This window comes from Oryza glaberrima, chromosome 4 (genome assembly GCF_000147395.1).
Source record: "Oryza glaberrima chromosome 4, OglaRS2, whole genome shotgun sequence".
Classification (NCBI taxonomy): domain Eukaryota; kingdom Viridiplantae; phylum Streptophyta; class Magnoliopsida; order Poales; family Poaceae; genus Oryza; species Oryza glaberrima.
This window is the reverse complement of record NC_068329.1, coordinates 25,969,936-25,983,887: the sequence shown is the minus strand read 5'-3', so window position 1 is coordinate 25,983,887 and position 13,952 is coordinate 25,969,936. Positions and strand designations below refer to the sequence as shown.

Sequence of the window (13,952 nt, the reverse complement as noted above, 5' to 3'; positions counted from 1 at the left end):
TTTCCTCTTCTATTAAAAACCATAAGATGTTAGTCTATTAGCATATTTTATGAGCATAAAATGTGATTATAAGTTGAAAAGGAATTGATCAAAATCTATAATCTATATGGTTTGACTTTTTTAAGATCAGGATGGAGTACTTGATAGTACTTGGCATCCCTGAGGTATGGTTAGCACCTTCCAAGAACCCTACAATTAATATTAGCTGAAATCTTTACAGGCTACTGTGCACACTATTTTCGAAAGAAAGAAAAAAAAAGAATTTAGCTGATGTTACCCTAAAATTCTACACTCACACTCAAGGAAAAAAAACCAATACAATTAGAATTAGTGTCCATTTTACATATGACTGCAAATTGCTTGCCACATTTATTTGACTACCTGTTGCAGATATTTTGCCTTTTATCGTCTGCTTGTTAGTATATTAACTGAAACTAAAATTGAATTTATAAGCCCAATTTTAGGGTTTTTTTTCATCATGTCTATTTTCCGCCATTGACATTTAAAACCCAATAACACAGATATTTGTGCATAAATTATGTTTTACTACATTTATTTTTCTACTACGTATCGCTTGTGAATCACCAAATCTTGATCCAAACCACCTCGAAGATCGAAGAACATAATCAAAGAGCTGAACTTGTTTCTCGAGTATCCAACTAGCTTTCGTCAACCACTGTCCACTGGTGCAGTCAAGAACCAGAGGAGGTTTGTGCCAGTAGTCCAGTACACACATCTGGGTGTCCACCGGGGAAGCTTTGTTTGATCCATCCAAGCGTTTCAGTGCACGCGGCCATCTTGTTGCAGATTCAGGCTGTTTCTGGAGTTTTGGACTACCCAATAATGGCGGCCTGGCGGGCACAGAGCTTGGACTTCGTTCGAGAGGGCGGAACTATGCATGTGAGGTGGCGTGACCGCTTCATTCTCTGTCTCCTGGCGACTCATGCGGACGCGGGGATTCTACGCGAAGCACGCACCAGCCATTGATGTTGGTGATTTTGATGATGATCCAAACTGGGTACAGTCAACTACCAGGACAGTTGCAGTGGCAAGATCCGGTTATGTAGGCGAACAGCAGTGAATAATAGCTCCATGATAAGATGGGCATATATATGTCTAGACGATTGGTCAAAGAATCTTCGATGAGTGGTGCAGTTTGTGTTCTTCCATGTTACTCGTACACCACGGCCGCGACGACTCGCCGGCACTATTAATGTGTACATGTGTTGCACCGGGTGTCGTAGGCCCACAGCACGGCCGCAGGCGGTGGTAACTTGTGAATAGGTACGTGTGACACGGTGCGAGTGTGAGCGTGTGTGACCACACCGCCACGGGAGTATGTTTCTCGAGCGAATTCGATCCGGCACCGGCGCACCGCGAACGCATACGGGGAGGATGTTGCTCGGACGCACCCGTCCACTCGCCGGGAGCGTCAGGCAGGCAGCCAGCGTTTGGCCCGCCTCCCTCGCCCGGTTGGCCGGTTGACCGGGCAGCTATCCACCCGCGGCTCGGCGTGCCTCCCTCCACTACCCGCGCGCGCTGCGTGTTAGGCAGGGGGGATGCCACGGGACGCTCGGTCGACGGTCGGTCGCGCTCACTGTGGGCTGCTGCGCTGCGTAACTGCCAGTTTGCTCGGCGCCCAAGGCGGGCCGCGGGCGGGAAACCCAGGCCGGGTCGGCAGGAGGTGGGGACTGGATCACAGGAGAGTCTCCGCGAGCGGAAAGGCTAATTAGCGCGTACGCATTGCCGACGCGCATGCCGGCCCATTAAGACCCATGCACATACACCCTTGCGTTTCTCTTTTGTTTTTACGCCTCCGTTTTTTCATTTTTATTTTTTTTCGCTGTTTGTTATTCTTGCCATATGGATAGATTAGTTTCCTATTTTTACTAGTGATTAGTTTACTAGTAATTTTTAAATCTTAACTTTAAAATTTTTAAATTTGGACATGAAAATTTTCAAATCTCGAGTTGAAAGTTTTCAAATTTCAAGTTGAAAGTTTTCAAAATTTTCAAATATGTACTTGAAAGTTTTTGAATCAACTTGAAAGTTTTCAAATCTTGAGTTGAAAATTTTCAAATCTCGATTTGAAATTTTTTTCAAATCTGGACCTGAAAGTTTTCGAATCTCGAGTTGAAAGTTTTCAAATCTGAGTTGAAAGTTTTGAAATCTCAAGTTGAAAGTTTTCAAAACTTTCAAATCTGGACTTGAAAGTTTTCGAATCTGAGTTGAAAGTTTTCAAATCCGAATGGAAAGTTTTCAAAATTTGACTTTAAAATTTAAATCATAAATCAAAAGTTTTTAAATCTGACTTAAAAGTTTTCAAGCTGTTAGTAAAAAAATCTCCCGAAAAAAGAAAAAAAATCTTGAGAATCTTCCCTAATTACTTGTCATTAGTGTTAAGTGGGTGCTAACTAATACTATAGAGTAGTTAGGGAGGTGCTCGCTGTTAGCGAGCACGCGCCAGCTAGCAGCCCCCCTCCGCGAGCGCTGGAATTGCGAGGAGTTGGCTCGAGGAGTGCTGAAAAAGTTGGCCCGTGGGATGAGTCGTTCGCCAAATGGACCGTTGTCAGGCTGACAATATGGGTGGGCATATGCCCTGTTAAAGGACTAAGGGTCTGTTCAGATTATAGCCAAAATAAACCTTACTAAGTTTTGACAATGCCATAATATTGTCAAAATTTTGACAGGATTTCTTATATATTGATCAAATTTGGCAACAAACTAAACGTAGATATTTTTTTGACAACTTTAAAAAAAATGGTATGGTTGAAAATGGCATCAAAGTAAATAGACCCTAAGTTCACTTAAGGTCCCTCAACTTGACATCGAGTTCGAATTATATCCTCCAACCACAATCCCAGATATAACATATCTCTCAACTTGAAAACTGATACAAACATAGCTCTAAGACAGTATCGTAAGCTGATGTGGATCCAAAAACAAAAAAAAAAGTAAAAAAAATATGGACCCAACATATCAATGAAACCACATTTTCTTCCTATTCCTCCTGTCCCCTTTCTTCCCCCATCTCTTTCCAGTGCGCTCATCAATGGAAAGGCCGCAATGACGAGCTCAGGGTGAAGCCGGGCGCTGTCAACGAGTCTGTCCCGCTGCCGACGCCGAGCTTGTCTGCTCACACCTTCCTCCCACAGCGGTGCACAGGATGCGATACATGAAGGCGGTGCACCGAGCCCGCCCATGCGCAGTGTCGCGTCGGGGATGCGTCTCCTTGTCGCTGCCCTGGAAATCCGTCGATCATGCGGGCCCCATTCAGTGACTTCCTCGCCACGTTATTCTACGCAACACCCTCGCTTGGGGATGCCGTCACAGCGGAGCATGAGCGTAGTGGCGGCGTCGAGAGGGGTGTTGAGGCGGTGGAGGGCAGCGGCGGCGATGGCACCGCCCATGAAGAAGAGGACAAAGAAAGTGGAGAAGCACTTGTAGTTCTTAAGGAAGCCGTGCAGCTGTAGCAGTAGAGCGCGACGAGGACGAAGGTGACGAGGATGACGACATCAAGGAGTTAGGCGACGAGCTTCTGCACCTGGCTATCCGTGGAGCTCTCGAGAGATGAGTGTGGCGGCGGTGACCGGAAGTAGCGTGGCCGTGCCTGACCTCGGGGAGGAGCACGGTGCCTTTGTCGGATCCGACGACTTGGTGGCAGGATCCAGGCGCCTGCGTTGATGCCGGCGGAGGAGACGGGCATATTCAGGAGGAGGAGGATGAGAGGAAAGTTGTGATGGTGTGGGTCCCACTACATCTTTTTATTTTAACTGGACAATCACTGGCATGTGGGTCCTACCTTTTTCTATGACTTTAAGTGCCACGTCAATGTGGCGTAAACGCCACATCAACCAAAAACATCATCTAAACCGTTTTGGGATCTTTTTTTTTCTAAGAAACACAGTACAAACACAGATGTTTGCACGCACACTCACACCTATACACATACACAATCTTATTTATACTGGTTTTGAGAATTAAGGACTATCATATCTGGTGTTGCGGTTTAAGTATGAATTTCAGACCGAGCAACAAACTAAAGGACCTAAAGTGAACTTACTCCTCCTGTAGAAACACTACAGATACAGTTATGGCCCAATGGTCAATGAGCAGTTTTGGGCCCATAATATTCAACCTGACCTTATTTCTGTATTTATTTTTTTTAACGAACGTGTAATTTCTATATTACAACGCTATTAAAATTTATACAGAAATTAAATAGTGTTGTGTCATGCTCCGTTGATACTCCGTGTCAAAATAAACCAACTTATACATACGAATCCGAAATAGACTCCATCCTAAAATAAGTTAACTTGTATACACTAATTTGGACGTGTACAAAAGTTGGTTTATGTTTGTCAAGTACTGAAGTGTCTTAAATCTCACATTATCAAATTAATTAATGGCCGGTAGTAGGTGACCATGTACCACTCAGAGGGCCACATCATCAGCCTGTGAGAGTTCGATATGGACAAGGGGACAATTTTCAGCCGCGGAGAGAACATCTCATCGTGCCGCTGGCTCTTGACACGCTATGCTGATCTGGCAGGTATAATACCCTTTTAAACATGTTTTCTGCTGCCGACTTGGGTATTGACCTCCATATGCTCTGATGGAAATCTAGTTACTTATCGGTGTTGACCTCCATATGCTGATCAGGCCCCATTTCCCTAATGTTATTTTGGTATACGGAGGGCGTGAGTAATATATGTTAATTAAAAAGCAAGCGATGCTCCTGCAACCACGCAACATTGCCTAAGCAAATTTCACGGTTGATTCTAAAACGAAAACAAACATAGGGTTATTCAACCCAATCTCTTGATCGTACGGAGTACAATATTTGATAATTAAACATTAGATCTACTTGTCACATATAAAGAAAAGTATTTATTGTCCAGGTCCACTGCTTGAACTGCAAGCAGATGCCATCCGGGCTCCACCGGATGTGTTCGGCTGGTCGGTACGCTTTTGAGGGATGGAAGTCAGGAACAGAGTACCACGCGAAGCCGTGCAAGGAAACCATGTGGAAGCCTTATCTCTTCCTCAACCCAGTGTGACCCCACTCCACTTCCCATGAGACAAGAAGGAAAAGAAAAAAAAAGAGCAGCGAAAAGGATAGAGACACAGGAGATCAGAATGGTGACCGATCCGACGACGAGACGGATAATCACACCGAATTTGTATATTTTTCTTCCACGAGCTGACGGCTTCTTTATCCCGTCTCGCGCGCTTTCCTTTCCTTTCCTTCCTCTCTCTGCTCGAGCCCGAGTAGCCCTCGTCGTCATTCTTATCCTCCTACTTCCGTTACCTTTATAGTTCGCGTCCTCCACCTCCTCTTCCCATCTCGCCTCACGCCATTTTTCATTGCTGCGTATCGTCGATCATCGTTGGTCCGTGCGTTCGTTAGTGTCATCCGTGTGCGGGAATGGAAGCGTACATGTTGTTCTCCCGGAGGGAAGGGATGATCAGGTGCGACGAGCAGGAGGAGGACATCGGGTGCCCGTCTGAGTCGGAGCTGTCGCTTTCGTCGTCGTCGGAGGGGATGGAGCTCGCCGACGACGCGAGCTCGTCGGGGTCGTCATCGTCGGCGGCGGGCCACTTCGAGATGTCCTCGCTCATGACGGAGCTCCCGCTCAAGTGCGTGTGCCTGCACCCACCCTCCCCCTTTCATCTGGATCTTGCTGCTGCTGCTCGAGAGGTTTCAACTTTTGGGCTTTGGTGATCTGATCGGCGTGCGTGCTTGCTCCGTTTGTGTTGCAGGAGGGGGCTCTCCAAGTTCTTCGACGGCAAGTCGCAGTCGTTCGCGTCGCTGGCGGCGGTGGGCGGCCTGGAGGACATGGCGAAGCCGATGAGGAAGCGCCTCAAGACGTCGCGCAGCTGCGGCGTCGGGCTCGGGCTGCAGGACGCGCACCGCCGTGGCCGCCTTTCGCCGCGGCCGCTCTGCGGCAATGCCAGCGCCGCGTCCTTCAAGAAGGTGTCCAAGGGAGGACAGCTGTCCGTGCTCGGCGCGAGCAGGAGGACGCGTTCGCCGGCGACGGCGGCGATCTCGCCGAGGCCGGAAGGGATGCCCGGGCAAGCTCTGTTATTTGCTTAGGAGATTTGCCCGCGAGGTTCGTGTACGCACTCATGTCAAGCATCATCATCATAAGCACTAAGCAGTATTAGTAGTAGGTGACACGGTTGTAATTACAGTTTTGAAGTGAAAATGACCAAGGAAATGTTGTGAAATGGACGATGTTCCTTTGCCCCATGGGCTATGTAAATATTTCAAGACTTTTAGAGAGATTTGGGGTGAAAATGTCTCGAATAGTGGCCGCAGCTGCTAAATATCGTGTGAAAAAATAACACAGCAAGATCAGCCTGACAAATCTGTGTTATGTGGGACGAAAGGAAATTTTTTGTTCACTATGTTCATCGTTGTTAGATTTATGAAGAGTATATTGACACGGAATTGCTACGTTCCATCGATGAAAAATCCATCTTTAAATCTTATAGATTTTGGATCACCACATGTACTTCGTAATTCGTGCTTTAAACCCTTATAGGGATGGTTATAGAAGATAGTGGCCCCCGTGGTGGGGGATGTGAGTGCACGGCAAGGCGTGAACAGCGTTGCCAAAGCCACATTGATGGAGAAGGGGCCATGGGCTGCTATTACTCCATTAGTGTCAAGTGCAAAGTAAACTTGTGGTTAGGAGGCGGCGACTGGTGGTTACCTTGCCGCTGAAAAAATGGAGAAGACGAGAGGCGGGGTCGAGTCATCATGTTGAGCGCCTCGTGCTGTGGTGGGGAGGAAAGAAAAAATAATTAAAAAAAGGGTTTGGAGTGATTTGCATGAATCTTAAAACAATTGAACACCCAAGTTTTTATGTAATACAAGTTGATGTTTTTGGTCAATGTGTAATAGATAGTCACTTGATGTATCCCCATTTTCCACAAAATGTCCGACACTTATCAGATGCCCGTTGAGTTTTGCTTCTTATTGCTGTTTTGGTTGCCTGCGTTTTTTTAGCAAAAAAACGTTTTGATTTTGTATGGACTCTAGTTGAGTTCACGCCTTCGCTGACTATATCAATTTTCCATTTTCTCGCTAGCTGCTATCAGGATTCACGTGTACCATTCTCTCTCTCTCTCTCTCTCTCTCTCTCTCTCTCTTTTTCTCTTTTCACAGCTGCATGTCTGAACTTCTGTATTTTGGTTTGAACTTTCAATCATCAGCACAATTCATTGTTCCACTGCAAGTTCAGAGCAAAGTCTGCTCAAGCTTTACCTCTTGTCACAAACTCCGACTACTCAATTCTTTTGCATAAATGAAAAAAAAAAGCTGTATAACTATTGCTCCCTCCGTCTTAGGTTGTAATACATTTTAACTTTGGTCAAAATCAAACTACTGTAGGTTTGACTAATTATATAGAGAAAAATAGTAATATTTACAACACTAGCATAATTTTATTAATTAAATCTACAATTGAATAAATTTTCATAATATATTTGTCTTGGGTTAAAAATATTACTACTTATATATAGATTTAATTAATGAAATTATGCTAGTGTTGTAAATATTACTATTTTTTTCTATAGAATTAGTCAAACCTAGAGTAGTTTAACTTTGATCAAAGTTAAAACGTCTTATAACCTAAAACGGAGGGAGTAGTCTGTAATACTAACCCAAGACAAATATATTATGAAAATTTATTCAATTATAGATTTTATTAATGAAATTATGCTAGTGTTGTAAATATTACTATTTTTTATATAGAATTAGTCAAATCTAGAGTAGTTTGACATTTACCAAAATCAAAACGTCTTTAACCTGAAATGGAGAGAGTAGTCTGTAATGCTATTATGAAAACTCTCGTAACAACATATTTATGTGCCCAATAAACCATATTATAAATAAAAACTAGCTGGATGGCCCGCACAATTGCGCGGCTAGCATCCATACATAATTATCTATTTTTAATATGGTTTTACTTAAAATTTATTAAATAGTTATCTCGTTGTCTTAAGATTTTGGAAGACCAAACCTTATTATCCCCATGTTTCTAATTTTATAGTTTAAAAGTCACATCAGTTGCTACCTCTACCCCTTCTTTTTTTTTTTCTTGCTCAATTTACTACTGTTTCTATTTATTCTTCTTGTAACCTTTAAAATTAGACCTTACAGTTTTTAGAGTTTATTGTTCCATTGGGTTTCATTTTTATAATTTTTAGAAGTCTCGTCAAACAATGGCACTATACTCCTCTACGGCCAGTCCGTTGCCTCCTCTCTTTGTTGTCATTACGATTTTAAAAATCGAATATAATTACATGTTTCGGTTGCCAGCGCCTGTGCTACTGTACTCCTCTCTGGCTTGCCCGCTGGCTCCCCTCTATTGTCATAGAGATTTTTAAATCGAACATGATTATTATTGGTTTTTTCTTACTTTCCACGCAATTGCATACATAATTATCTATCTTTAATATGATTTTACTTAACATTTATTAAATAGCTATCTCGTTGTCTTAAGACTTTGAAAAGACCAAAACCTTATCATCCCAGTGTTTCTAATTTTAGAGTTTTTATAAGTCACACCAGTTGCTACCTCTTACTTCTGTCACCCTCTTCCTTTTTTGCTTGCTCGATCTACTACTATTTCTTTTCATTCTCGGAACCTTTAAAAATTGAATCATGTAGTTTTCAGAGTTTATTGTCTCATTGGATTTCATTTTTGTAATTTTTAGAAGTCTCATCAAACCCTGCCACTGTACTCCCCTACAATCCGTCTGCTGCCTCTCCTTATTGTCATTGTGATTTTAAAATTCGATCATAATTATCGTTTGGGTTCATTTTTTACTTTATAAAAGTCCCACTAAATCATCAGCGGCTTTTTCACTTTATTCCTCTACGGCTTCCCGTTGCCTCCCCTTATTACTGTCATTGAGACTTTAAAATCAAACATGATTATCGTTGGAGTTTATTTTTTATTATTCAGAAGTCCTACCAACCGTCATGACCATGTTACTTAACAGCCTGCCTATCGGACGTCCTTTTAATCGTCATTGGGATTCTATTTCGGGGTTTTGTTAATAGTTTTTTGATGTCCTATTAACCGTCACCACTCTACTGACTTACAGCCCTATTGTTTCTCCCATCTTTATTATCATTTGTCATCTGTGTTCTAGATGAATTTTTTTTTGAAAATCTCATATTTTTCATTCTGATATTTTTATTTATAAATTATATTCCTACTTGAACACTTATAATTACTTTTACATTTTTAGAATTTATTTTATTTTTATTTGGAATTTTAATTAATCCGTTATATTTTCAAGATGGTCTCTTCTTCAACAGTTTTTATTTTTTATTACGAATTTTAGTTATTTATAAACTGTATTCCTAGTTGAACTCTTATTTTTCTTTTTCTAATTTCATAATTTATTTTTATTTCAAATTATAATTAGTCTCGTATTGTGTTCTATATGAACTATTCTTTTAATATTCCTTATTTTTATTTCAAATTTCAATTGTTTCAAAATGGTATTAACTCTCATTTTTATTTTATGATTTTGGATTTTCCTTTTTTATTCCAAATTTTAATTGATCGTATTGTGTTCTTATATGAACTTTTCTCTCAATATTGCTTATTTTTAATTCCAAATTTCAGTTATTTTTAAATCGTATTCCTACTTAAACTCTTCTTTTCTTTTATTTTCTAATGTTGGATTATTTTTTTATTTCTAATTTTAATTTATCCTGTATTGGGTTCTATATAAACTATAATTTTGGATTTCTTTTATTTTCTGTTCTGTATTTTAATTGATCTCGTATTTTGTTCTTATATGAACTTTTCTTTCAATATTACTTATTTTTAATTCCTAGTTTCAGTTATTTTTAAATTGTATTTCTACTTGAACTTCTTTTATTTGTTTCTAATTTTAGATTTTATTTTATTTTATTACGAATTTTAATTAATCTCGTATTGGGTTCTTATATGTAGTCTTCTTTCAATATTGATTATTTTTAATTTCGAGAATTAGTTATTTCTAAATTATATTCGTACGTATCCTCTTTTTTCTTTTTCTTAAATTAATATGGGTATTTTTACATCCAACGGTAATTTTTTTTCATTACATGTGTGGTTTGCACTACATATTTTCTTTTTTTTTCCTATAGCGTACCACTTTTACCACTATTTCTATTATAGAATATAATATTAATATATAAAAAATTGTAATATTTAAAATACCTATAAAGAATAATGTTGGAATAAAATTAATAATGTTTCGTATATTTTAATATGGAGGGAATGTTGCTTATATTTGTAGATGAGAGGCTAATTTACAGGAGTTGAGAGATTTCAGTTAGTGGATCCGATTTTAATTTTAATGGCAAAGTTAGATAAGCATGCATGTATGGGCCAATAGCATGCTAGCTTAGCTTGATGCACCACTTCTTTATTGGCTGGTTTGTTTGTTGTGTGTGCATACATGAGACCAGGGGTAATCATTATTCCACTCGGTTTAGGCGAAATCTCGACTCACACACGTACGGCAGCCATATCTGCCTCTAATCCAACTCTGCTACGACTTTGTTTTAATAGTATCTAAAAATTAAATCCGATTCTAGTCAAAATTACATATCATCTGTTTTTCTATACTAACTCTTCATCTATCTATGGAAAACCAATTGTACTTCTATTATTCTATATATTTGTTGTATTAATCTCCACCGTTATAATCTAGACCCACCGTGATCAGACGGTCCAATTCTTTTCTTTTTCTCCGATTAATGTGGGAATTTCTAGCCCCCACAGCGAATATGTTGTCTCCTTTCAAGCCTGTTTTAATAATATAACTAGCATGGTGGCCCGCGCAGATTGCGCGGCTAGCATTATTATATTTTTTCTCATATAATAGCATATATGTTTTCTCATTATATTATTAAAATATATTACAATGACAACATAATTTTAAATTTTGCAATAACTTTACAAAACTACTAATGTGTAATATTTATTTGTATTTTATATACGTGTTAGTTATTAATTATTTTTAATATCAAATTTTAGTTATTTGTAAATTATATATATTCCTATATGGACTCTTGACTCGTCTGTTAATATTTCTTTTTTTAATTCTAAATTTTTATTATTTTTAATTGTATTTCTATGTGGACTCTAAACTCATCTTTCAATATTCTTTAATTTTTAATTCTGAATTTCAGTTACTTCTAAATTGTATTCCTATATTGACTTTAAACTCTTCTTGCCATGTTTTTCATAATTTTGAATTTTAGTTATTTGTAAATTGTATTTTTATACGGACTCTAAACACTACCTTTCATTTTATTATGTTTATTCCGAATTTTAGTTAGTTTTAAATTTTTATATGGACTCTATACTCTACCTCTAATATTCCTTATTTTTTAATTCCGAATTTCTATTTATTTTTCTTAATTGTATTTCTATATGTCCTGTGTACTCTACTTCTAATATTCCTTATTTTTAATTCCTAATTTCAGTTATTTCCTAATTGTATTTCTATATGGACTCTAGTCTCCTCTTCTAATATTCCTTATTTTTTAATTCCGAATTTCAGCTATTTCTAAATTCTATTTCTATATGGACTCTGCTTTTTATTTTTCTCCGATTAATGTGAGAATTTCAAGATCATATTCCGAATTTTAGTTACTTTTAAATTCCTATATGGACTATATACTCTACTTATAATATTCCTTATTTTTAATTCTTAATTTCTATTATTTCCTAATTGTATTTCTATATGGACTCTAGTCTACTCTTCTAATATTCCTTATTTTTAATTCCGAATTTCTATTGTTTCCTAATTGTATTATGTGGACTCTATACTCTACTTCTAATATTCCTTATTTTTAATTCTGAATTTCAGTTATTTCCTAATTGTATTTTTATATAGACTCTAGTCTTCTCTTCTAATATTCTTTATTTTTTAATTCCGAATTTCTATTATTTCCTAATTGTATTTATATATGGACTCTAGTCTCCTCTTCTAATATTCCTTATTTTTTAATTCTGAATTTCAGCTATTTCTATAGACACTAGTCCCCTCTTCTAATATTCCTTAATTTTTAATTCCGAATTTCAGCTATTTCTACATTGTATTTCTATATGGACTCTGTCTTTTCTTTTTCTCCGATTAATGTGAGAATTTCTAGACCATGAGAGCGAACGTGGATGCTCTTTTTTCTATCCTTTAATAATATAATAGATAAATAGATAGATAGATAGATAGATAGATTATGATCAAAGTTATCTCATACTTGACTGCACAGCTTCTAAAATGACACGTACTATTATCGGAGGGAGAGGGAGCAGCCCACTGCCAAGTCAGCGCCGGTCGAGCAAATATACACGCATCCTCTAACCAAGAAATGCCGCCACTCCGTCGACTGGTCTTTGACAAGCCGAACGACAAATAGCAGCACTAACATGCCATCCAAATTGGTGTTTCACGTTTTCTCAGCACCGTGTCTGTTTCAAGATTAAATCATGTCCTCGACAAAACAGCGGTCACGAATTGGTTCCTTATAAGGAACTGGTTCCTTACATCAACAGTACCAAGTAATGCAGTGCTCAGCTAGTCAGCTTCAAATCTTCAATGGCTTCCGGTTGGGCTCAACTTCCTGACGATCTCCTGGACAATGTGGCGCAGAGGACGGCTGGCATCAAGGACTACGTCCGCCTCCGCGCCGTGTGCAAGTCGTGGAGATCTTTCTTGCGCCCAAGGTCGAGGCCGCCATGGCTGATGCTCCCCTACGACCCATGCAGCGAGAGCTGCGTCAGGGGCTTCTTGGACGCCTCCGACGGCACCGTGCACGAGATTGACCTGCCGGACACGAGAGGCAAGCGGTGCTGTGGCTCGTCGCACGGCTGGCTCGTCCTCGAGCGGTGGCCCGACGTGTGGCTGCTCAACCCGGCCACGCGGGAGCGCGTCCAGCTCCCGCCCCTGATGCGCCGCGGCGAGGCCCTGGCGCCGCCGCGGTTCATGGAGCGCGGCGCGAGGGAGAGGTGGGAGGACTGCGCGTACCGCAGCCTGCGCCGCCCTCTGCTCCAGCGGGAGGTGCGCGTCGCTGCGCTGTCGTCGGACCCGTCCGTCGTCGACGGCGGGTGCACGGTGGTTGTCCTCCTCGGCGCCGACGAGGAGGCGGTGTTCTGCAGGCCGACGGACGCGTCGTGGACGCCCCTCGCGTGCCCGGCGGGAGCCTTCGCGGCCGTCGACGTGGCGTGCCAGAGCGGCTTGTTCCACCTCGTCAGCCACCACGGGCGCGTCGCGGTGTTCGACCTCGTCTCGCCGCTGCGTGAGGTGCCCACGCGCCGGGACAGGCTCCACGCCCTGGCGCACACGTGGGACGGCCGGTGCCTCGTCCAGCGCCGTGGTGGTTGTGGGCACGAGCCGCTGCTGTTGGCAACGTGGAGCGGCGGCGGCGGCGCCGGGGAGCTGGCTGTCTTCCGGCTAGGCTCTGATGGGTGGTGGACGGAGGCGGACGACGTCGGCGAAGATGTGGTGCTCCTGGCGGCAGCGAACAGCGGCTGCTTGGGCTTTGACACGGCGACGTGCACGGGCAGTAACAAGGGAATGCTCGTGTCGCCTGTGACGTACTAGCCATGGCTTGCAACCATCTGCTTCCGATGAGGAGTTCAGTGTCGATCAGCATGGCATGTTAACCGGTATACCGTCAAATGGTTTGCAGTCGTTGCGACGATCTGCTGTGCCAATCACCAGCTGCGTGAAGGCTTCGAATGTTTTTCTTCTGTTTTTTCTTTTTACTTGTTCTTGTTGATCACAGCCCATTCCACAATAACTGTGCGGACTACAGATTCAAAAGAAACTAGATGGTCTAGAATATACTGATGTTTTGGCTGAAAGATGTGGGTGAATCAATCTAGAAGGAGATGAGCATAATCGCTGAAAATATACACCGCCGACAA

At 41.2% G+C, this 13,952-nt stretch overlaps 2 protein-coding genes across 2 annotated transcripts; both read left to right on the top strand.

The window, feature by feature from the left end:
- The first annotated feature begins 5,219 nt into the window (after positions 1-5,219).
- LOC127769877 (protein OXIDATIVE STRESS 3-like) lies at positions 5,220-6,373 on the top strand. The gene is made up of 2 exons (XM_052295538.1): positions 5,220-5,640; positions 5,764-6,373. The coding sequence occupies exons 1-2, from the start codon at positions 5,429-5,431 to the stop codon at positions 6,095-6,097; spliced, it is 546 nt and encodes a 181-aa protein (XP_052151498.1). The 5' UTR covers positions 5,220-5,428; the 3' UTR covers positions 6,098-6,373.
- Positions 6,374-12,379: 6,006 nt separating this feature from the next.
- On the top strand, positions 12,380-13,875 carry LOC127771034 (uncharacterized). The gene has a single exon (XM_052296837.1). The coding sequence runs from the start codon at positions 12,622-12,624 to the stop codon at positions 13,624-13,626; it is 1,005 nt and encodes a 334-aa protein (XP_052152797.1). The 5' UTR covers positions 12,380-12,621; the 3' UTR covers positions 13,627-13,875.
- Positions 13,876-13,952: the final 77 nt, after the last annotated feature.